The sequence below is a fragment of the Salvelinus alpinus genome, chromosome 4, assembly GCF_045679555.1.
Source record: "Salvelinus alpinus chromosome 4, SLU_Salpinus.1, whole genome shotgun sequence".
NCBI lineage: Eukaryota > Metazoa > Chordata > Actinopteri > Salmoniformes > Salmonidae > Salvelinus > Salvelinus alpinus.
Genome location: NC_092089.1, coordinates 98,349,583 through 98,373,469, shown reverse-complemented (window position 1 = coordinate 98,373,469; position 23,887 = coordinate 98,349,583). Strand labels below are relative to the sequence as shown.

Sequence of the window (23,887 nt, the reverse complement as noted above, 5' to 3'; positions counted from 1 at the left end):
TCAAGAGTCTTGATCCCTGCGCGTCTAAACAGTAGATGGCGCTATCTATTCACTTTTGTCGGTTGATCCACCGGAAAATCCACCAGCGAGGAAGTAAGTCCAGGAAGTTTCTGGACGAGCTGACTGTTGTAAATACTGTCCCACACAACTTTTGTCATATTTTCCAGATAGCTTATTCATATGAGTATATGTTTTTGGGATGGTGCCATATCGTTAGGTCGGTACCTGAACATCGTTTGAGAGAATAAACAACATTAAACTAGCTAGCCGGTTAGCTAACCATCAGGCCAGCAGCAATGTCGTTCCTCTTCGAGGAGAGAAGCGGTGTTATCCCATGTAAACCACCATGGGGAAACTGGTCCCAAACCACGGAGGAGGTATTTATTGAAGTGAATGTACAACATGGGACGTCTGGCAAAGAAGTAAAATGTCATCTTGGATACAAACTGATAGAACTACACGTCAAAAGGCAAAAAGTATTCACCGTTAGGCTACACAACAAACACATTTCAAAGTTAGGCAGTCAACGTTATTTAAAATAAGAGTTACATTGAGAAAATCGTATTTCTTTTAAATGAAACTGGATGGCCCTCCATTCAGCAAAATATATTTTACCTTTCCCGAACGCAAAGCAAAAATGTGACTCCCGACACCAAAATAATTATTAAAACAAAGTGGATATCAGAGAACATGTCTACTGGTTACCCTCACTTCTTGGGCAGACCAGATCCGTAGATATGTAGTATTAGAAACTGTTCTTTGTTGTGAAAGCATTAGATGGCAACACAGGGCTGCGGACCAGAAGGTTGTGGGTTCGCACCTCAGACAGAGTAGGCCTACCTTTCCACCCCAGACAGAGTAAATTAAATATATATTTAAACTAGGCAAGTCAGTTAAGAACATATTCTTATTTACAATGACGGCCTACTCCGGCCAAACCCAGACAACGCTGGGCCAATTGTGCGCTTCCCTATGGGACTCCCAATCACAGCCAGATGTGATACATTTACATTTACATTTAAGTCATTTAGCAGACGCTCTTATCCAGAGCGACTTACAAATTGGATACAGCCTGGATCCGAACCAGGGACTGCCTCTTGCACTGAAATACAGTGCCTTAGACCACTGTGCCACTCGGGAGCCTACCAACGCAGAACATTTTAAGCTTTAGTTGCTGGCTACTCTTCTTCTGTGGTTTAACCCAACGAGAGAAGGTCATAAGTGTTTCCCTAAAAGCTCTCTGGGTTTAAACATCTTCTATTGTATCGAACGCGAATACCTTAATCAATTGATAGTGACAGAGTTAGATTACTTCCCAAGTAAAGTCTAGTTTTTTTGTCTCCTGGACTAAAGAAGATTGTAGCTCAGCCTCTAAACGTCAAAGAAAGGAAACAATAATATCCCCATTTTCATTGTAGTCACGTCTTTCCCAGGTATTTTTCATTGTAGTCACGTCTTTCCCAGGTATTTTTCATTGTAGTCACGTCTTTCCCAGGTATTTTTCATTGTAGTCACGTCTTTCCCAGGTATTTTTCATTGTAGTCACGTCTTTCCCAGGTATTTTTCATTGTAGTCACGTCTTTCCCAGGTATTTTTCATTGTAGTCACGTCTTTCCCAGGTATGTTAGCTTTGTCTAGCATAAAGCATGGTGGACCAAAGCATTGTTATAGATCACTTTATATAATCGGATTCATCAAAATTTTAAGCTTGCAAGAGTAGGCCTGAGTTTTCCCCCCATTTTCTTTAATAAATGTAGATCTATGGCATACCCTCTCATACCCCTTCAATTCGAGTTTTAGTTTTAACTTAACAGCCCTTCACTGACATGGAGGTAGGCTACTCGAAGAGTGCATGGTGGGTTGAGGAATTGATGGACAAATCTATGGATATAACGGCCTATAGCCTAATGTCATCTGTCAAACTGGTTGGCCTACCTCTTATTCTTAAATAGGAAGAAATACAAAGCCCTCTTGTCGTTAGTAAAGTCTAATTAAAATGAAGACATTGAAATGAATTATGCCTACTCGAATTTACCTCCTTTCAGCACCATGAGCTGTCCATTTCCCTTTGATTGTGCAGTGGCTGCTGTTTCAAGTTTCAGTACCAGAATGTAAGTTATTAGAACCTGACTTATTGTGAGGTAATAAGTCTGATAAATACATCAGGGGAAGTTTCAGCACCACAATGTAAGTTATTAGAACCTGACTTATTGTGAGGTTAATAAGTCTGATAAATACATCAGGGGCAAGACACATATATTATGTTTAATAAACTCAGTTATAGTAGTGGCAAGCTATCAAAGTTGACCGGTCCTCCTTTTCTTCACGCTCTCCTTCTTGAACTGAACAGAACATAGGCTATAGGCTAGTCCACACGCAAGATTATTTTTAGAAAAAGCCTTTGATCCTCCTCCTGAACTGTCACCGTAAGCCTACACAGCACAGCCATTGGTTAGGCAGCACACAAAAAAAGTTTTAGATTGATCAGAGCAGGCCGGGGCTCAGGGTTGGAATATCCATTGCAGTGTGTAATGCAGCCTAGTTTTATTTACACCATCCCAGCAGCTATCTTAGAAATATAACTTTGCTCTGTGGTTCTCCTAGCACTCACTTTGTAGTCTGTAGACTATGGATCAAATCAAATGTATTTATAAAGAAATACAGAGACCCAGCCTAAAACCCCAAACAGCAGCAATGCAGATGTAGAAGCACGGCGGCTAGGAAAAACTCCCTAGCAAAGAAGGAACCTAGGAAGAAACCTAGATAGGAACCAGGCTCTGAGGGGTGGCCAGTCCTCTTCTGGCTGTGCCGGGTGGAGATTAAGGCCAGATCGTTCTTCAAGATGTTCAAACGTTAATAGATGACTAGCAGGGTCAAATAGTAATCACAGTGGTTGTAGAGGGGGCAGCAGGTCAGCACCTCAGGAGTAAATGTCAGTTGGCTTTTCATAGCCGAGCGTTCAGAGTTAGAGAGTGTCAGGGTGGAAAACAGCAGGTCCGGGACAGGTAGCACGTCCGGTGAACAGGTCAGGGTTCCATAGCCGCAGGCAGAACAGTTGAAACTGGATCATTTGATTGAGACCACACTAAATAGCCTATAGGTGCACATCGATCTATAGTCTAATAAGTAACTCATTATAAAACATTGAGAAATATAGACATTTCATGAATGACAAATGACATGACCCTTCCCAGGACTAGGGTTTAAAAATACTAAACCCTCTCCTGAAAAAGCATGACCCTCCCCCATTTTCCTCCAGGTACCCATTCTGTACATTGTGATCCATCCCTTAGTCTTGCGATGCCATCCTTCCAAAACTCGTCTAGTTTTACCTGCATGTAGCTATTACCTACACTGAACAAAAATATAAACGCAACAATTTCAAAGATTTTACTGAGTTACAGTTCATATATAAGGAAATCAGTCAATTGAAATAAATAAATTAGGCCCTAATCTATTGATTTCACATGACTGGGCAGGGGCGCAGCCATGGATGGGCCTGGGAGGGCATAGGCCCACCCACTGGGGAGCCCAGCCAATCAGAATGAGTTTTTCCCCACTAAAGGGCTTTATTACAGACAGAAACACTCCTTAGTTTCATCAGCTGTCCGGGTGGGTGGTCTCAGATGATCCCACAGGTGAAGAAGCCGGATGTGGAGGTCCTGGGCTGGCGTGGTTACACATGGTCTGCGGTTGTGAGGCTGGTTGGACGTACAGCCAAATTCTCTAAAAACAACGTTGAAGGCGGCTTATGGTAGAGAAATTAACAGCTCTGGTGGACATTCCTGCAGTCAGCATGCCAATTGCATGCTCCCTCAAAACTTGAGACATCTGTGGAATTGTGTTATGTGACAAAACTGCACATTTTAGAATGGCCTTTTATTGTCTCCAGCACAAGGTGCACCTGTGTAATGATCATGCTGTTTAATCAGCTTCTTGATATGCCCCACCTGTCAGGTGCATGGATTATCTTGGTAAGGAGAAATGCTCACTAACAGGGATTTAAACAAATTTCTGCACAAAATTTGAGAGAAATAAGCATTTTGTGCATATGGAACATTTCTGGGATCTTTATTTCAGCTCATGAAACCAACACTTTACATGTTGCGTTTATATTTTTGTTCAGTGTAGTTATCTACAGTCCAGAATGGTTTCTTGGTGAAGGTGCTTCGCTCTCTGATTCAGGTTAACCTAACGTAGCAGGTGTTAAAATATGCCTGAGCGGAGTTCCCACATCCATTTTTCAGGGGAAACGGAAGTTCGGTTGAAAATACTGTATCACTGTGTTGTCTATGACTGTATCACTGTGTTGTCTATGACTGTATCACTGTGTTGTCTATGACTGTATCACTGTGTTGTCTATGACTGTATCACTGTGTTGTCTATGACTGTATCACTGTGTTGTCTATGACTGTATCACTGTGTTGTCTATGATTGTATCACTGTGTTGTCTATGACTGTATCACTGTGTTGTCTATGACTGTATCACTGTGTTGTCTATGACTGTATCACTGTGTTGTCTATGACTGTATCACTGTGTTGTCTATGATTGTATCACTGTGTTGTCTATGACTGTATCACTGTGTTGTCTATGATTGTATCACTGTGTTGTCTATGACTGTATCACTGTGTTGTCTATGACTGTATCACTGTGTTGTCTATGACTGTATCACTGTGTTGTCTATGATTGTATCACTGTGTTGTCTATGACTGTATCACTGTGTTGTCTATGACTGTATCACTGTGTTGTCTATGACTGTATCACTGTGTTGTCTATGACTGTATCACTGTGTTGTCTATGACTGTATCACTGTGTTGTCTATGATTGTATCACTGTGTTGTCTATGACTGTATCACTGTGTTGTCTATGACTGTATCACTGTGTTGTCTATGACTGTATCACTGTGTTGTCTATGACTGTATCACTGTGTTGTCTATGATTGTATCACTGTGTTGTCTATGACTGTATCACTGTGTTGTCTATGATTGTATCACTGTGTTGTCTATGACTGTATCACTGTGTTGTCTATGATTGTATCACTGTGTTGTCTATGACTGTATCACTGTGTTGTCTATGATTGTATCACTGTGTTGTCTATGATTGTATCACTGTGTTGTCTATGACTGTATCACTGTGTTGTCTATGACTGTATCACTGTGTTGTCTATGACTGTATCACTGTGTTGTCTATGACTGTATCACTGTGTTGTCTATGATTGTATCACTGTGTTGTCTATGACTGTATCACTGTGTTGACTATGACTGTATCACTGTGTTGTCTATGACTGTATCACTGTGTTGTCTATGACTGTATCACTGTGTTGTCTATGACTGTATCACTGTGTTGTCTATGACTGTATCACTGTGTTGTCTATGACTGTATCACTGTGTTGTCTATGATTGTATCACTGTGTTGTCTATGATTGTATCACTGTGTTGTCTATGACTGTATCACTGTGTTGTCTATGACTGTATCACTGTGTTGTCTATGACTGTGTTGTCTATGACTGTATCACTGTGTTGTCTATGACTGTATCACTGTGTTGTCTATGACTGTATCACTGTGTTGTCTATGACTGTGTTGTCTATGACTGTATCACTGTGTTGTCTATGACTGTGTTGTCTATGACTGTATCACTGTGTTGTCTATGACTGTTTCACTGTGTTGTCTATGACTGTATCACTGTGTTGTCTATGACTGTATCACTGTGTTGTCTATGACTGTAGCACTGTGTTGTCTATGACTGTATCACTGTGTTGTCTATGACTGTATCACTGTGTTGTCTATGATTGTATCATTGTGTTGTCTATGACTGTATCACTGTGTTGTCTATGACTGTATCACTGTGTTGTCTATGACTGTATCACGGTGTTGTCTATGACTGTATCACTGTGTTGTCTATGACTGTATCACTGTGTTGTCTATGACTGTTTCACTGTGTTGTCTATGACTGTATCACTGTGTTGTCTATGACTGTATCACTGTGTTGTCTATGACTGTAGCACTGTGTTGTCTATGACTGTATCACTGTGTTGTCTATGACTGTATCACTGTGTTGTCTATGATTGTATCATTGTGTTGTCTATGACTGTATCACTGTGTTGTCTATGACTGTATCACTGTGTTGTCTATGACTGTATCACTGTGTTGTCTATGACTGTATCACTGTGTTGTCTATGACTGTATCACGGTGTTGTCTATGACTGTATCACTGTGTTGTCTATGACTGTATCACTGTGTTGTCTATGATTGTATCACTGTGTTGTCTATGATTGTATCACTGTGTTGTCTATGACTGTATCACTGTGTTGTCTATGACTGTATCACTGTGTTGTCTATGACTGTATCACTGTGTTGTCTATGACTGTATCACTGTGTTGTCTATGACTGTATCACTGTGTTGTCTATGACTGTATCACTGTGTTGTCTATGACTGTATCACTGTGTTGTCTATGACTGTATCACTGTGTTGTCTATGACTGTATCACTGTGTTGTCTATGACTGTATCACTGTGTTGTCTATGACTGTATCACTGTGTTGTCTATGACTGTGTTGTCTATGACTGTATCACTGTGTTGTCTATGACTGTATCCCTGAACCAGATGTTCAGGGTTTTCTGGTGACCTCACATCGGCTAGATTCAGGTGAATTTTGGTAGTCATGGTTGTGAACTGCAAGCTTATTGGTCCATGTTATTTACCTGTTTGTTTGCTGTTATTGGTTGCAAGTATGCTACAGGTATTTGTATTTATTATGGATCCCCATTAGCTGTTGCCAAGGAAGCAACTACTCTTCCTCTTCATCATATAACATTATTACACCACTTCATATCTACAATACAAAATGTTTAATACCACCATACAACAATATTATAATGGACGTGTGTGTGTGCGTATGCGTGTGTCTTTTCTCAGTCCCCGCTGTTCCATAAGGTGTATTTTTAAGTGTTTTTTTAAATCTGATTCTGACTGCTTGCATCAGTAACCTGATGTGGAATAGAGTTCCATGTAGTCATGGCTCCATGTAGTACTGTGCACCTCCCATAGTCTGTTCTGAACTTGGGGATTGTGAAGAGACCTCTGGTGGCATGTCTTGTAGGGTATGGATGGGTGTCTGAGCTGTGTGCTAGTAGTTTAAACAGACACCTCGGTGCATTCAGCATGTCAACACTTCTTACAAAAACAAGTAGTGATGAAGTCAATCTCGGGTTTAATGAATGCTTTTAGTTTGAGAAATATTTAGGACTTATTCCTTTCCCACCCGTTCTGAAACTAACTACAGCTCTTTGTTAAGTGTTGCAGTCATTTCAGTCGCTGACTCTGAAGGATTGCATATTGTATTTGCTTATAGTCCCGTCTCTTGTACTTCCACGGTAAATGATTTGGGCATCTCTGTTGCTGATGAAGGAACGTGGACATTAGGTGGGTCATCCACTCTCTTTTAATTCAATCAACACATAATGGTTGAGTGTAAAGCTTGCATAATAAATCAGTCTTCCACAAGATAGACTCAATCATTCCTCTCTACACATTTCTCATTCAGTGGATAAGCCGTTAGGGTTTACTTTCAACCAATATCTGCTAAGTGATGTGTCTGATCGGTATCGTGCTGATGAAGACGAACAGGGAGGGAGGTAACTGCTGGGCCTCTGCTTGAGGGAGAGTACTGTGCTGATGCCTGGCTCCAGGACCAGATGCAGAGGAAACTAACTCTCAAAAGGTTCCATAGAGGTGGAGATACCATGAAAATCTCCCCAATTTTGTGGTATCCAATTGGTAGTTACAGTCTTGTCCCATCGCTGCAACTGCCGTACGGACTCGGGGGAGGCGAAGGTCGAGAGCCATGCGTCCCTCCGAAACACGACCCAGCCAAGCCGCACTGCTTCTTGACACAATGCCCGCTTAACCCGGAATGTGTCGGAGGAAACGCCGTACACCTGACGACCGTGTCAGCGTGCATGCGCCCGGCCCGCCACAGGAGTCGCTAGCGATGGGACAAGGAAATCTTGGCCTGCCAAACCCTCTCCTAACCCAGACAACGCCGGGCCAATTGTGCGCCGCCACATGGCTCTCCCAGTCATGGCCAGCTGTGACACAATCTGGGATCGAACCCGGGTCTATAGTGACGCCTCAAGCACTGTAATGCAGTGCCTTAGACCGCTGCGCCACTCGGGAGGACCCCGCAAATTGATTTTAACAAACAATTGGTCCCCCAAAAACTGTGGCCCTCCGTTGAATTTCAAAATCTCGATGTGGCCCTCGAGTCAAAAAGTTTGCCCACCCCTGCTATAGACAGTCACACAAGGAGCCTTAACACTGATTACACTTCTCAATAGCCTAAAACCTCAAGCCTCTTCATCCACATCTGAAAAACCTGGATAGATGAAGGCATATTAATATGCAGGCTTGCTTCTGTTTTTACACTGCTGCTACTCGCTGTTTATTTTCCGTGCATAGTCACTTCACAAATTATCTTGACTAACCTGTACCCTTGCACATTTACTCGGTACCCCCTGTATATAGCCTCGTTATGTAATTTTCTTGTTACTTTTTTGATTTTATTTATATTTTCTTAACTCTACTTCTTGAAATGCATTGTTGGTTAAGGGCTTGTAAGTTAACATTTCACAGTAAGGTCTACACCTGTTGTATTCGGCACAGGTGACAAATAAAATTAGATTTGACTCTCTTCTTCCACCTGTGTCACTTCCCACTGTCAACAGAACCCCCGGCTTTGACGTCAGTGGAGCAGAGATCTCTGGGAACTTTGCAGGTGGTGGGCCAGCCTTCTACAGCTTGCAGAAGTAAAGTGACGTCAAACAGCAAGAGGGACTCACCCACTGTACATTATACCCAAGACTTGTGTCATATGGACACTGTTGAGGCCTGCCCAAGGCCTAGGGGTGAAGAGATTATACTGTAGGACTATTGCTGCATTCATAACCAAGTGGGAAGATGGTATTTACAACATAAGACTGGGGAAAATCCACTTGAACGGCCCTCCAACTGGTAATTACTAGTGGGAAACTCATCTATCACCCGAGCTCTGACTTCTCCCACATGCAGACCTCTTTCACGGACTAATGAAATGACCTCGATAACAGCATTTTCAGCAGTTGAACGTAACAAAACATTTATAAAATGCAATCTATTAGTATGTTGTTTTTTAACACTAATTTGTTCACGAGCATGATAGCTGTACTTTTAGTTTATAGTTGATGCAGCTTGTTAGCCGATTGGCGTTTCTCAAACATTTGAATGCATCCAGCTTATATTTTCAGTTTCACAACTTGTAATTACCACCTTCCCTCTTGGTTATGAATGCAGCAAAGGAAGAGCAGTTGCCTTTGGGCAAAGAATGGACGTGTGTTCTGAAACAATTAGAATACTCAGTCCTTTGAAACTGAACTATAAGCCATAATAATATACAGCCCTACATCCTGCCTTTTCTGAGCCTGTGTTTTATTTAAGATTGGAGTTTTATTCAGACAAACCTTTGTCATAACTGAATTATGGCTTTGAAGTCAGTTAACTAGCTGTCGGTATGGAAATAGTTGAAAAGTGGTCTTTATGGGACGTGTGTTTTCAAAACATTGAAGACAGTGCAATCACACAGCTTTTCAATATGGTTTTATTGAAAGGTCCAAACACGTGGGTTAAACAGATTTAGTTCCAACTTTTTTTTTTTTTGAGGCAAAGTTTTCAAATTCCAGAACATCAACTTTATTTCAAATTCTTAACAAAATACTTAGCTAAATTGTGGTTGGCTATGGCCTCAGCACATCAAATACTTTAGTATAATGCAGATCAAACTAACTTCATTTCCTATGTCTACTGTGCTTATCTAAGTGACTTAGTGCATTTTTAGCATAATACAACAAATTCATTGTGAGTGGTTGTTTTCTAAAAGGCTACGGTTTTTGCCACAAATCAAGATAATTCAACATCACATTTTGTAATAGTGATCGTGTTCATCTGTAACCATTGTTAGTTATATCGACGCCACAGTAGATAATGGGGGGTGTCATCCACAGCCAGTTTCAGCTCCAAGAGCATGCTATCCTGCAAGCTAAAACCAATACATGTGCAGGATCGTTGCTAGTTTCATCACATCACAGAGGAAACCGCAACAAAAACACCCTCACAAGTACAACAACAACAAAAAAGTTTCTAAATAAAATATTTTTCATCACCTTGGGTAGAGGAGTGTGCATTTTTAGGCCAGTTCGTCAACCTAGGGTGGAAGTTAAGGGTTTTGGGTCCGATTTCTTGGTTCCATTGTTTTTGCATTTTCACAAAACCCTTCTCCCTCCTCTTCCACATAGTGGACTGAGGACCTAGGTGGTTCTATACTTCATTGCTTAAAACCAGCAACCACGATAGAATACTATGCAGAGTATTCATGTTGGTACTGATTCAGATAAGAACATACTGTATACACACACACACGTGCAAGCATTTGCTAGGTTTTTTTCCCCTTAAAGAACTACATCATCCATAATGCAGTTCTGTAAGGGAAATGGGTTAGTAGTGGAGGTGGGTGACCGTGTAGCAAAAGTAGAGTACAGGAAGTTGTTTTTTGGGGGGGCTTTTTGTTATTTTTCCATGAAACTGAAAAACAAAACATGTTTTTAGGGGAGAAGAGGTGGTAGCCTACTTCTCCTTTTTGTATCGGTATACTCCTACTTCTGTATCGGTGGTCACCCAGCCCCAGAGTTCAGTAGGCGGACTCGGGGATTGTGGGCATATGGGCGATCTTGTAATAGCTGTGTTTTAACGTGCGTTGCGTTCTGCCAGAGAGGATCCAACGAAGCCTCTGGCTGTTGGGCCTGGAGACCCTGGTGGTTGAATACTCAATCAGACACTTCATAACCAACTCTGTCACGATAACCAGGTCTCCTTCTCGGACCTGAGGAAAAATGATTAGCAGAAAAATGATTATTATACAGCACATCAGAGTATTAATTTATTTAAAAACCTGCCAATCAGAGAGTGTTAGTGCTGCTGCTGGTCTATTTGCCCATTTATTCTCTGCATCATTTAAAACATCAGAGAGGGTTCCCAATGCCAAAGATCAAACTCAACGTCTCTCCAGAGTCTTGATTAATCATCAACTTGCCTACATTTTCCATGATCCCGCAACATTAGGCAATCCGTTGGGCAACAGGCCTTGGGGCTCCAACACAGCAGCGCAAACACTCCACCTCATAGCTAACAGTGGCTGTGTCTCAAATGGACCCTTATTTCCTGTAGTCCACTACTTTTGACCAGGCCCCATAGGTTGCCATTTGAGACGCAGCCCCAGTGTAAACACCTTCCATTGCTGGGTTGTGTTCATTAGGCACCAAACGGGGAAACAAAACACTCAAACGGGGAGAAACTACCTTGGACTTGTCCAATAAGAAACTCATTTTCTTTGAGCGCGTCTTTTCTCTCGTTTTCCGTTGCAAAACATTTCAAACGTTTTCCGTTGTATGCCCTAATGAACAAGACCCTGGTTAGTGTTCTGGTTACAACAGACATGTTTGGGGAGTGATATGACACTGGGTGGTAGCCTGAGTCCCAGATCTGTTTGTACTCTCTTGCCAACTCCTATGCCCAATGTTTCGTGTGATGACATAGGAACAAGACAGTACAAACAGCTGAGACCAGGCTATCTGGCTAGACTGGACAGTAAACACTCACAGTGAGTTGCTGCTGGAGAGACTGGAAGGCGTTTAGCAGCTTGTCTACGTGCTCATGGTCATGCTGCTCCTGAAGCTCCAGAGCCAATAAGGACAGGGCAAGCAGAGAGGGCTGTAGAGAGAGGGGGGGAGGGGTAGATAGAGCAGGTCGAGAGAGGGGAAGGAAAGAGACATTAGGTTGGCATGAAAGCTACACATTAAGAGGGATATTTGTACACATCAACATTTTAGTTGGTTTGAAACTATTTTGAGTACGTTTTTCCCCCCACACTCAAAGCACCCCTTTCCCCAAGTGCCTTGCCCAAAATAGACCTAGATCCAATGTCACAACATGAACTAGCTACATGCACATAGTATTGAGAGATTCTAAATGAGACCAAAATAGATTTGTTTTGACACACAGAACTACAGTATCTTACCTTGACTTTGGAGAACGTGAAAGAGCAATGGCAGGCTTTCAGCTGGGCTTCTAGTCTCTCAATGTTCAGGATCTCCTTGCTATGGAGAGAAAATGTGTTTTAATAATTTTTGTTCAAGATGTTTGTCAAGTCTCTTATAAAGCATAAGAGCTAAAGAGAAATATCCATATGTAATAGAGATATATATATATATGCTTTTATCTTAAACTCAGTTTATATATATATATATATATATATATATATATATATAGTTTTATATATATATATAAAACTGAGTTTAAGATAAAAGCATCAACCTTATTGAAATCCCCATTATCCAGCCACTACTTTTAAAGAGCATGTGTGAACACAAGCCATCACACAGGCTCAATCAGCTGCTTTGTGGAACAGCTTCATAATGAACAAATAATGCAAAAGGGTCTTTATCTATTAACCTAGTGCACAAGTTGACTGCATAAACAACATCACACCGTGATACCCTGGTATACACTACGGGTGTCAAACTCATTTTGCACCTGGGGCCGCACTAAAGTGGTGATTAACAAGCTGGACAGTCAAGAAACTAAGAATATAGGTCATTATGATTTAGTCAGTTGATTTGGTTTTAGTCGTTTTAAAGTATACCGAGTTTGTTCCTTTGGGTTTTTTTCTCTCAAACCACCTGTCGGATTGGACACACCTGTTACGGACCCCCATGCAGGATCCGGCCCACGTGCTGTATGTTTGACACCCCTGGTACATACACGGTTTACAGTCCAAGCCTACAGTCTTCGTACCAGTCATCTTCAAGCGTGTCCTGTATGCAACTGTAGAACAGTCTGAGGAAGTGGAGGGCCGTGGGGGCTTTGACCTTCCCGTAGAGCTTCTCCAGAATTATCTTCTCCATCCTCATCATGTCGGACACGGTGAAGCGGTTCTGGCTGATCCGGATCAGCTCGTTGGCCATGGGGACATTCTTCTCCTCCTCCGAGGTCTTCACAGCGATGTAGAAACAGGACAGGCCCACGCATGACAGATGCTTCGGCTGGATCTGGGGATGGGAGAAGAATGAGAGGAATGTTATTTACCAAATGGTTGAAGTTAATGGTCACACTGATAGATATTGAATATCATTTAATCGATTTTGGGGGTTTTATCTTTGAAATATTTTCACAATGAAGAGATGTAGAACATTCTGATATTACTTAATGTACCCAATAGACGATTTTACAGTCCTTGCGCGTCTAATAACAGTAATTTGTTTCCCTGTCTGTATTGCTCACCCTAAAACCAAATGAACTAAAGACGAATTTTAATAAATTCTAATCAAACCCTATCTGATGTCGAGGTCTTACCTTCATGACAGCGAGGAAGCGGTCCAGCAGGTTGACGGCCAGGGAGAAGGTCTCTGCACTGAAGCCAAAGAACCTGGTCAGAGACAGGAGGTCCTTCACCTCGTACTCCCTGAGCCGGGCGGTCATCCTCAGGCCGTTGTCATGGGCCGTCTCAATGATCCTCAGCCCGCTCAGCTTGGGCTGGTACCTGAACTCCTGGTCAGTCAGAGCCTTCAACTGCACGGCAAAGGGCAGAGCCCCTGGTCCAGTCACTGTGGGAAGCATCTATTGAGAGGGAGAGGAGAGAATGTATTAAATTATTAATTCATGGGCATTGATTATATAATGTTTCAAATTAACTTCATGAGTACTGTCACCATCAGCTGTTGACGAAAGGGGGACAGAATGTATGGTGAATATAGATTTCCATATTTAAGATATTACACCGATGGTATGGTGACTAAGAGGAATGGTATTGATAGTAACATTTGATATCAACTTGATGATTAAGCATTTATTTGAGATGAATTTAAGACCCGTTTGGGGATGCTCTGGCAGTACGCGTCACAATGGTACTGGTACGTTGGAAACATGTTACATAATATTTAGGAGATGTTATTGTCCAAGGCTGCTACTCTTTCCTAGTAGAGACAATAATGTTCCATTTATCCATTAATCTAGATCAGGAATATTCAACTGGGGGTCTGACAAAATATTATTTTTTAAAGTGGGAAATAAAAAAATGGATATAAATATATATAGCTAGAAACAAACCTTTTATTATACCTATAGTTGAAAATATATTTAGCTTTCTATTAATATCAACTTTATTTCACAACTCCTAATATTGATCAAATGACACTCATTGGAGTATCTAACATAGGCTTAGAAAAGGTTTGCTTTGGCCCTGAAATCCTCAAAAAGTTCTAGAGCTGTATCAATGAGAGCCTCTTGACCGGCTGCATCACTGCTTGGTATGGCAATAGGATACCGCCCTCGATCGCATGGCGCTACAGAGGGTGGTGCGGACAGCCCAGTACATCACTAGGGCTGAGCTCCCTGCCATCCAGGATCTCTATCAGGCGGTGTGAAAGGAAGGCCCGTAATGACTCCGACCACCAAAGCCATGGACGGTTCTCTTCTTCCACACAGCAAGTTGATCAAGTCTGACACCAACGGGTTCCTGAACAGCTTCTACCACCATGCCATAAAACTGCTAAATAGCTAACTAAATGGCGACACTGGCTTATTTTTGCACTGTCTCCATGATCACTCAGGGCCCTACACACTACGCACACTACTACAACACACATACAAACAATCAATAATTTGCTATAAACTTCTATCGATCCAGTATCCCTGCAAATTGCAAATATGGCACAGGAACTGATACTGTATATAGTATGCTTACTTAGTCGTGTTCTTCTCATTTTTATATCTGGTGTGTTTTTGGTTCTACCTTTGGTATTTTTAGTAATACATTGTTATTGATTACTGCATTGTTGGGGTTAGAGGTCACAAGAAAGGCATTTCACTGTACTTGTGCACGTGACATTAAAACGGGGGAAAACACCAGGTAATATACTACCGGTGCGGAAACCCCTGGCTCCTGGTAAACTTTCTGGGCTTGGACATTCATTTTTGCCAACACATGCCTAACCGTTGTTTGACCAGCTAAACAGCTTGCGCTTATCGAAAATCTGTTACCTTTTGAGCTAATACGCTATGTTACAGTTTACACTTCATCTTCCAATTTTATATAAAAGTGAGGTCAAAATAATTTCAAACTAAAATGTTGATTACTTCTCCTTGGAATTATAATTCACCTGATAATACTTATGATGGGGGTCACAGGTTTACCTCGGAAAGGGTCCCTGGGCAAGATAAGCTTGACGCCCCCTGATCTAGCTAACGTTAGATTATTATATAGTCATTATTCACTACTGGTTCCTGTCACCACGATCTCTTGAATTGTTATTTAACTGGATTGAACTGGTCTGAATCCTACTATAGGGGTCGCAACTTAATACTGCATGGGGGCATGTATGGACATGTCGAAAAGTAAACATACACCCACCCAAAAACGTTATAATTATCTGTGTGTAAACCATTAGCAATACAGTTCAAAATGGACAATAAACCAGTACTACTTAAAATATAAAAACGACTAGTTTTTAAATAGTGCGAAATGTGAACAAGCAAGGCCCCATACGCCAGTACGTCATTACATAGGCAACGCGAGGTCTGCGTGATGTGTCAGGACATGTTCCCTGCCCATAGAGACCAATGGAGAATCCTTAACACCGTAACTTAAACGAAGCGAACACTACAACGTATACGGTTCTCCTCAAAATAATACTTTTCTACATTGATGTTAGTGTTATATGTTCATGTAATAAAAAAATACAAAATACAAAAAAATTATTCACACAACAGGCGGTTTTAAGAGTTGAAGGCACAGCAAGTGGACAGCAGGCCATGGCAAAATACACCGGTAGGCCGTCGAGGCTACAAAATAACTAAACGAACATGTAGGATATCGTTGAAACAATATGGCTAGACAACGAGATGGTTTAACATTGTACTTAGAAGTTGGACACCAAAGAAATAGGTATAATGGTGAAAGGGAGGGCTCTTACCTTGTCTTTGATATGATGAGGAGCGTTGGTTGTTGCAGTGGACAGCAACCCAAGCGGATTAAATATATAGTTTCAGGAAAAGAAAGGTTAAGATGACAGTATGTACTTTCAATCAGAAAGCTGTAAGCAAACGTAATTTATCCTCCTATACACACCCCTTACCCTTGGCGTAAGGCAAAAGGAAAGGGAGTTTCAGCCTTTAGTACTAGTCCAGACCATGCCCAAAAATAGCAAGGTCTAATTGGCCAATGTTGAAACGACACTCCCTACTTCTCAGTTTTCATTCGATACAAACCCTTCAATCAGCAAGAAAGTCACGCCCGTCCCAGTACTGGGTGGGGTTATGTTATCATGGCGAGATACCTTCTTTAGAGAAAGAACAACCCGGGCACCATGGAATGCAGAGTTCCAATCGAACGCACTGTACAATCTCCAGGATCTTTATTGTGCCATATTGTTGACACGATGAACAGTTTGGAACAGTTGGAGACAGTTTTTGGTTGACCAATGTAAACGGCATCTCCAGAATAATTAGGCATATACATGTACTGTGTCAAACTACTGTTATAAGTTTCCATAAGTTGAATGCATTTAAATTATTTATGAACCATTACGCATATATGTCCAAACAACCATTTGCAGATTGGCTTTAATTTTATAACATTTTCACAATTAATGTAAAACCAACAATTCAAAACTAAGTCTATTTGGTAACTGGAAACCAGTAGCTCTGTGTCTGGACCAATCAGTCACTGGTCTGGACTCTGGAACATTCTAGAAAGCCAGGGGCTCGAGGGAGAGAGAGTGCAGTGGCGCTCTGACACCCTATTCGCCTGTGTGGACATGAGAAGAGGTAAAAACCAAAGTTCATAGCTGTCAGAATGTATTCATTAACATTGAATAAAAGAGAGGAGAAGACCATTTTTTAAAGTATTTTTTATTCATAGCGAGCAAATACTAATCTATACAAGATAGGGTATAATCAATAACTTTTATAAGATAACATATTTTAAGGTATTATAGTTAAACTCTTGGACACTTCAGGATAATATTAATATTTTTCAGTAGTTTTAGTGTCTCGTTTTTTTCTGTTGGAATATTGTTCTCAATTTCAGGCGAATTCAACAATACACCTTAATGATTCATCTATAGCCATCAAATGATACATTCCCAAACGTTAACACCCCCCCCACAAATCACATTATTATTCACAAGTAGGTATACTAATCCATAGATCATATGGGGGGGGGTCCACAAAGTCAGTATGTTAAATCAAGTTCTTATTCCTTCTAAATAGACAACTCTAACAACCTCTTACAGGTTACAGCACCCTTAATGAAACTCATACACTACAATTTCACAGTGTAATAAGACAAGTTACTAGTCAAAGGCAATAAATAGAACCAGGGGCGCAACTTTGGTTTTAGAAGTGGGGGGGACATAATTATAATTTATTTGTTATCCAGTCGGATATACACTCCAAACAGCCTACCCGACCACTCAGAGGCGTCTGCGTGGTCCTAAAGCACACCGTTGCCTCGTTTTGTATCACATTCCAATGATAAAACTTTGGGGGGGGGGACAAAAAGGCAATTTCAGAATGTTCCCCCCTGTCCCAAGTGAAAGTTGCAACCCTAATTAGAACAGTAACCTGGGTGGGTGGGGGGGACCCTCACCTAGACAACAGCAAGGAAAGCACATTCGTTAATCAAATTAATTTATAACCTCTGGGAGCTTTTAATCTGAACATTGTTATATTATAGCCTGGGTGCCAGTCTGCTTCTGCTCTCTTGCCAACTGCTTTCTAGAATAGAAACAGACTGGCACCCAGGCTAGTTATCTAATGCTTATTTAAGAAAACCATCCTGTAAAATGCCATGCAGAGAAGCATGCTGTAGAGCAGGGCATTCAACTGACCCTACGAGATCCAGAGCCTGCAGGTTTTCTGTTCTACCTAATAATTAATTTCACACACCTGGTGGCCCAGGTCTAAATCAACAATAATGACCACGTTTACATGCACACCAATATCCCGTTATTATTCGGGATACTCAAGTATTCCGTTTTTGAGTTGACGCATATAAACATCATATCTCGTTTACAATAACCCGAAAAAGCTTGTAACCCGGTTATGATAAACCCGGATAAGATGCCTGGGATATGATCAGTGGCGACCCGTCATTCAAGGCAGGTGGGGCTTTGAGACCAACATTTATTTGGGTTGCCTGTTTTGCAAGTTATTTTGGCATTAATACCGGTCACATATCAGTTTGCAAATAATGTAAAAAAAACGTTTATTTTTATTTTTTATAATTGAGTTAATAAAGCCACATACATGCTCTCTTTTTTGCTTTCTTGAGTAAGGCAGCTCCAAAATGCAGGTGTTTCAACCTAGCTTAGTGCTTTCTGTGGTGGTGGGGCAAGCCAGCAGAAAATACGGAGTGTAGGGGTTGGTAATGTTCTTTAGTTGCACCATGATTGGCTCAGTGTTCTATCACTCATGGGGACACTATGTTACCGCCAAATCTAAGGGTAGGGCTTGAAAATTCAAGCCCCTTGGGTGCTGCCATAGACTTACATAAGAAGTGCCCTTCCAAGAAGGCTCAAGGTCATTGGCCACAGATAAAATGAAGTCATATCACGTTATATCTACAGTAGCTTTGATTGGACTGGGCATCCAAGAAGGCTCGAGGTCATTGGCCACAGATAAAATTACATCAAATCACATTATATCTACAGTAGCTTTGATTGGACTTCAAAATCTTAGCTAGCAGTCATCATCATGAATCAAGTCGACAATCTACTGGTAAATCCTTTTTAATTCTTGTCATATGATGAGAAATAATGAAGATAAAACGTATCAGTGCTCATCGACCATTGGACATAAACATCTACCTTCTTTCCCTTTTGCTGTTGTCTATGCCCAATAATGTTTGTACCATGTTTTGTGCTGCTACCATGTTGTGTTTCTACCATGTTGTTGTCATGTTGTGTTGCTACCATGCTGTGTGGTCATGTGTTGCTGCCTTGCTATGTTGTTGTCTTAGGTCTCTCTTTATGTAGTGTTGTGTTGTCTCTCTTGTCGTGACGTGTGTTTTTTGTCCTATATTTATATATATTTTTTAAAATCCCAGCCCCCGTCCCCGCAGGAGGCCTTTTGCCTTTTAGTAGGCCGTCATTGTAAATAAGAATTTGTTTTTAACTGACTTGCCTAGTTAAATAAAGGTTAAATAAAAAATAATTTTAAAAATCATAAAATAAAAAATTATACAAAAAGTTGTAAATTGCAAATTCAACAATGAGTGGTTTGGAAGGAATCAGTGGCTAACTGCAAGCACATCAAAGCATCACTAGCCTGCTATTCAGTGGAGTGGGTGTGTGGTCCAAAGTCTGGGTTTAAGGGTCTCTTTCTTAAGTTAAAAATGATAAACATTCAACACTGGCCATCCTGTCTGGGAACTCTGAAAAAACGAGCTTGGACTGGGAAAATACGTTTTGAACGGTCATCCAACTCGGAATTGTAAGTGTGAACTCTGGCCTCTTTCTAGAGCTACGACCTGAAGATCACTGACGTCATCATGATTCAACCTTATTTTTTTCAGAGTTCCCAGTTGTCTTGAAAGCACCATAAGTCCAGAGAATGACAGACTTTGCTTACAAAGTTTGATGACAAAATTTGCAAACGTAGGACCGCCGCGCCACCTTCCTGTTCAAGTGAGCACAGCACAACAAGGTGAGTCCAAAAATGTATTGTATGCTGCTGCATAAATTATGTAATATGCCAGGGAGATAGTATTACTTTCTTAGCTACAGTATACATAAGTGTATGTTGTGTAGTAAACTTTGAGTAGCCCATGTGCCTCACCCTAATAATTTGGTCTATTTACCCCTCTTAATTTCACCTACTGTTCTGACTTGGTGAACATGTAGCCTATAACCTGTTTAAGAGAAATGTAATCATTGAACATTGTAAGAGCTTTCATTGTCTGTTTATATGCCCCTTTTATTTATTCTACGGTTCTGACTTGGTGTACAGGGAGAACACTGTAAGAACGGCCCATGTTCTGAATTCTGTCGCTGTACATTTCAAAAGTGCTGAACAAATAGTTATATTGAATAGTACGTCCTAGCTCGCTCATTAATGTCTTAATCCAAATTATGGATGTCCTCTTATCCGCTTGTCGTCCCCTTATGCCATAGTTTGTACATCTCAATTGCAACCCAGTTCAGTAGAAACCACATTTGTCTAAGCAAGTCAGCCATATCAGCTATGTTTCGTTTTAAAGGCAGTAAATGAGGCTGAATGGACTGTTCCGCTGCCAGACAAGGCTCTGCTGATAGCCAGGTGTAGCAGTGGTAAGGTGTTGGGACTGCTGTTGGGACTGTGCTGTTTGGGACAGCTTTATGTAGGCCCTAACAGTTTGTGGGCACCGTTTGTCACCGTTATAGTGCAATTAATGTATTGTTTAGTGTTGTGTTTGTGTAGTGGCTTTGCTAGCATGCATCCACCAAGATTAGTTTGCCCCACCAAGATTAGACATGCCATTGGATATGATGATGTAAAACGGGATACTGTGGCATGTAAACATCTTATCCCGTTTACTGTTGTTTTTGCGGTCTACGCAGGCTCAGTTTCACATATCATGGGTATTGTGTGATGATGTTTTCATCTGATTGTCAAACAAATCACTTCAAAAAGGTAGGCTACCTGCGCAGTTCTATCCATCATAATAATTCAATAGTAATTTAGCCTACTGTAATTAATTTACTACTGGCTACATTCACCCCTAATTTAGAAAAGTTTCTGCTTATAATTTCCTACATTTGGTAGGCCATTTGTTTGTCAACTATAGTTTGATTCATGCAAACTATAAACTTCTGTCATAATGTGTTGCCCCAGAAGACTAAATAAAGTAGTGGCTGACCAGAATAATGTTTTACATCAATAGAGAGATTAGGCTGCTAATGCATTCAAATGAACACCTGTAAAGTTGTTTCTCGTTTAGGGACCGGGGAGAAAACGCAATAACTCCAAATGAACACCTGTATAGTTGTTTCTCGTTTAGGGACCGGGGAGAAAACGCAGTAACTCCAAATGAACACCTGTATAGTTGTTTCTCGTTTAGGGACCGGGGAGAAAACGCAGTAACTCCAAATGAACACCTGTATAGTTGTTTCTCGTTTAGGGACCGGGGAGTAACTCCAAAACAGTGGAAAGCTTGATCTTGTGCAAAATGTCCAAAACATGTAATCCGTTTGAAGGGTTTTAAGGAAATGAAAACCTGAGAAAACAACAAAACAAGTTTCTGATAAGACTTCAGTTCGACTTGGGTGCATGTTTGATGTGGTTGAAATACTGTCTGCTTGCATAACAGTGTCAAAGATAACGCATCACACGTGCATTTGTATTTTCTCAAGAAATGCAGAAAAAAAGAAATTATTATTCTCCACTCATGTTTCCCAGCCAAAATTAACATTTGGTGTATAATTTCACAGCAAGAAATTCATAATTCTGCAAGAGTTAATATTATATTACACTACATGAGGTTATAAGCTTACTACTCAGTGTCCATATTTCAGTTACTAATCCATTTAAGCCATTTAATTAAATGAGGAATATTCAGTTTATTCATGGATACAGGGATACTCATGAGCGGGATATCAAAAGGTGCATGTAAATAGCTTATCCCGAATAAGACCTTAAGCAGGATATGAGCTCTATTATCCAGAATACTGTGCACATGTAAACGTGGTCAATGAAAAAAATGCAGTGGAACTGGCTTTGAGGTCCAGAGTTGAGTTTGACGGCTTTAGAGCATCAGCTTATATTGAACCAAGTTTGCATCCCAAATGGCACCCTATTCCCTATATACTACTATATACTATATACTATACTTTATAGCCCTATAGATAGCCTGTATACTTTCTAAGTATTAGAGAATGTGTTTAATATTATGCTGAGCTTGGCCTGCACTGTATTGAAGACTCCAGGACCAGGTATTGGTAGGAACATCACTTGAAGAGTTCAGAAAGGAGAGCACATAACAGCAAGGTGTCCGTCCTAAATGGCACTCTATTCCCTATGTAGTGCACTACTTTTGACCAGGGGCTTACGTCAAAAGTAGTGCACTACATAGGGAATAGGGTGTCATTTGGGACTCAGACTCACATATCTTTACAAAAATGAAGCTTTGAATCACGCTGTAAAAAATAGTAACCTCAATAGCTTGTTAATAGTCAAATCAGGGAAGAATAGAACAGCCATCCTTTTGGCATGGTAGAAAGTCAGTCTTCTAATTTAAATTCCTTCCTGATGTTAGGGAGTACGCAGACGGAAGACTAAAGAAGCTATGAAAAGAAAAAGAAAAAGCTCAGGTCATTGATTTGAACAGGAGACAAGGAGGCAGGCTAGCCTACAAGAGTATACATACTGCATGCCCAGGAAAGTCATGATAAATGAACAGAACATAAAACTATACTACTTTCTGTAAACCTCTACTCACTGGGAATTGAGTACTGTACATTTATGGACATGAATATGATGATTATGTGACTAAAAGTAGTCTATAAGTAAATTAGTATTTTGATGACCAGTATTTTGCATATGCTAATCCCTAGATTAACTGTTTATTACATAATTAACCCTCAATTGAAACAGGTTAAAACTATGACAATACTTGCTATTCATTGATTCATTGCCCGGGGAACAATAAAACAATCTCTCCTATGTAACTCAGATAACCCAGGCTTACTGGAGAAATAAAAAACTAGCCTGGTCACAGATCTGTTTGTGCTCTTGTCAACTCCACTGCTCATTGTCAAGCCATACATGCTGGAGTAGGCATGATAGCACAAACACACTAGCACTCAGGCTAAAATAAAACTTTCAGAGCAAAGTAATGGGAGGAGGATATGCAGGGTTGGGAAACAACATTCATGACCCACAAACACCACAGTCAACCAGGTCTTGGGTATTTTAAGACGCCCTACTTTAAAGCCTGCTGCTATAGGATATGGTTGCACCATTTCATGCAATACAGTTGCCTGGTTACCCAAACTCCTTGCTCTGGCCAAATGCTACGCCACACCCACAGACATTAGATTCTTCTCCACAATAAGTCTGGATCTGACGATTTCTAGAATGTAAATCAATTCTAGGCCGTCTGATTGGTCCCAGAAACCGATGTGTTGGGCCAGGGCCAGAACACACGTGGGTAAAGCGTTGTTTTGAAAATGTGTCATTGGCTTTGATACATTGATTGGTTATCAATGATCCAATCTTTGATGACTATGTTTTGTACAACACCCCTCATTATGACATCACCACAAACGACTTAAATGATGTCAGTCTCTGACTGAAGTACGTAGAGAACGATAGAGCAGTGGAATAATTCAGTTTGAGTTGTCAGCCAAGTGATACAGAGGACAGAGAAGTAAAGTACAGGTGAGTGATCAGTGTGGCTGGTAAAAACTCATGAATTGTATCTATACATTCATTATAGGCTGCAAATATACAGCATTGATAAAACCACGATTCGCCTTCTGAAGTCCCAGAACAATGCATACACGTCCCAAGTGAATTACCTTTTTACTTCTTGATTGGAATGAAAAGGCATACAGAGGTCTTCTCCTCTTTCTCTTTAACAGTAACATTTCAGAGATTAAACAGCAGTCAGATGTTCTTCAGCTCTGTAAACCATATCTCCTCTCAACTTTTTACCTTTACATATTTAATTCAATTGTATAGAATGGTCGCTTTCACCCTTATTGCATAGTATAAACTCAGCATAAACGTCCTCTCACTGTCAACTGCGTTTATTTTCAGCAAACG

At 40.8% G+C, this 23,887-nt stretch overlaps 2 protein-coding genes and 1 long non-coding RNA gene across 4 annotated transcripts in view; 1 reads left to right on the top strand and 2 right to left on the bottom strand.

The window, feature by feature from the left end:
* The first annotated feature begins 116 nt into the window (after positions 1-116).
* Positions 117-10,443, top strand: LOC139574786 (uncharacterized). The gene is made up of 2 exons (XR_011674830.1): positions 117-377; positions 8,725-10,443. It is a non-coding gene; the product is annotated as an uncharacterized lncRNA (long non-coding RNA).
* On the bottom strand, positions 9,615-16,283 carry LOC139574785 (cyclin-G1-like). Of its 2 annotated transcripts, XM_071399668.1 has the most exons (7): positions 16,057-16,278; positions 13,439-13,702; positions 12,881-13,134; positions 12,105-12,183; positions 11,687-11,797; positions 11,386-11,480; positions 9,615-10,910 (listed from the first exon to the last, which is right to left on the bottom strand). In XM_071399668.1, exons 2-6 carry the CDS (start codon positions 13,700-13,702, stop codon positions 11,409-11,411), a joined length of 780 nt encoding a protein of 259 aa, XP_071255769.1. In that variant the 5' UTR covers positions 16,057-16,278; the 3' UTR covers positions 9,615-10,910; positions 11,386-11,408. The 2 variants fall into 2 exon arrangements, with proteins under 2 accessions (XP_071255769.1, XP_071255768.1); XM_071399667.1 differs by lacking the exon at positions 11,386-11,480 and having other exon boundaries at positions 16,057-16,283.
* Positions 16,284-16,965: 682 nt separating this feature from the next.
* LOC139574784 (septin-8-A-like) overlaps positions 16,966-23,887 on the bottom strand; it is a 40,709-nt gene continuing 33,787 nt past the window's right edge. Inside the window, exon 10 of the mRNA XM_071399665.1 lies at positions 16,966-22,404. Coding sequence (XP_071255766.1) covers positions 22,350-22,404 — 55 coding nt within the window. The 3' untranslated portion in view covers positions 16,966-22,349. The remainder of the gene's footprint in view (positions 22,405-23,887) is intronic.

What these genes read in the sequence shown, in the direction of transcription:
- LOC139574785 (XM_071399667.1), bottom strand. Translation starts at nt 13,702, where the DNA reads ATGCTTCCCACAGTGACTGGACCAGGGGCTCTGCCCTTTGCCGTGCAG. An exon ending in TCACGTTCTCCAAAGTCAAG is followed by an intron (nt 11,798 to 12,104) that starts GTAAGATACTGT and finishes CTCTCTCTACAG; the next exon opens with CCCTCTCTGCTTGCCCTGTC. An exon ending in CTCTCCAGCAGCAACTCACT is followed by an intron (nt 10,911 to 11,686) that starts GTGAGTGTTTAC and finishes ATTTTTCCTCAG; the next exon opens with GTCCGAGAAGGAGACCTGGT.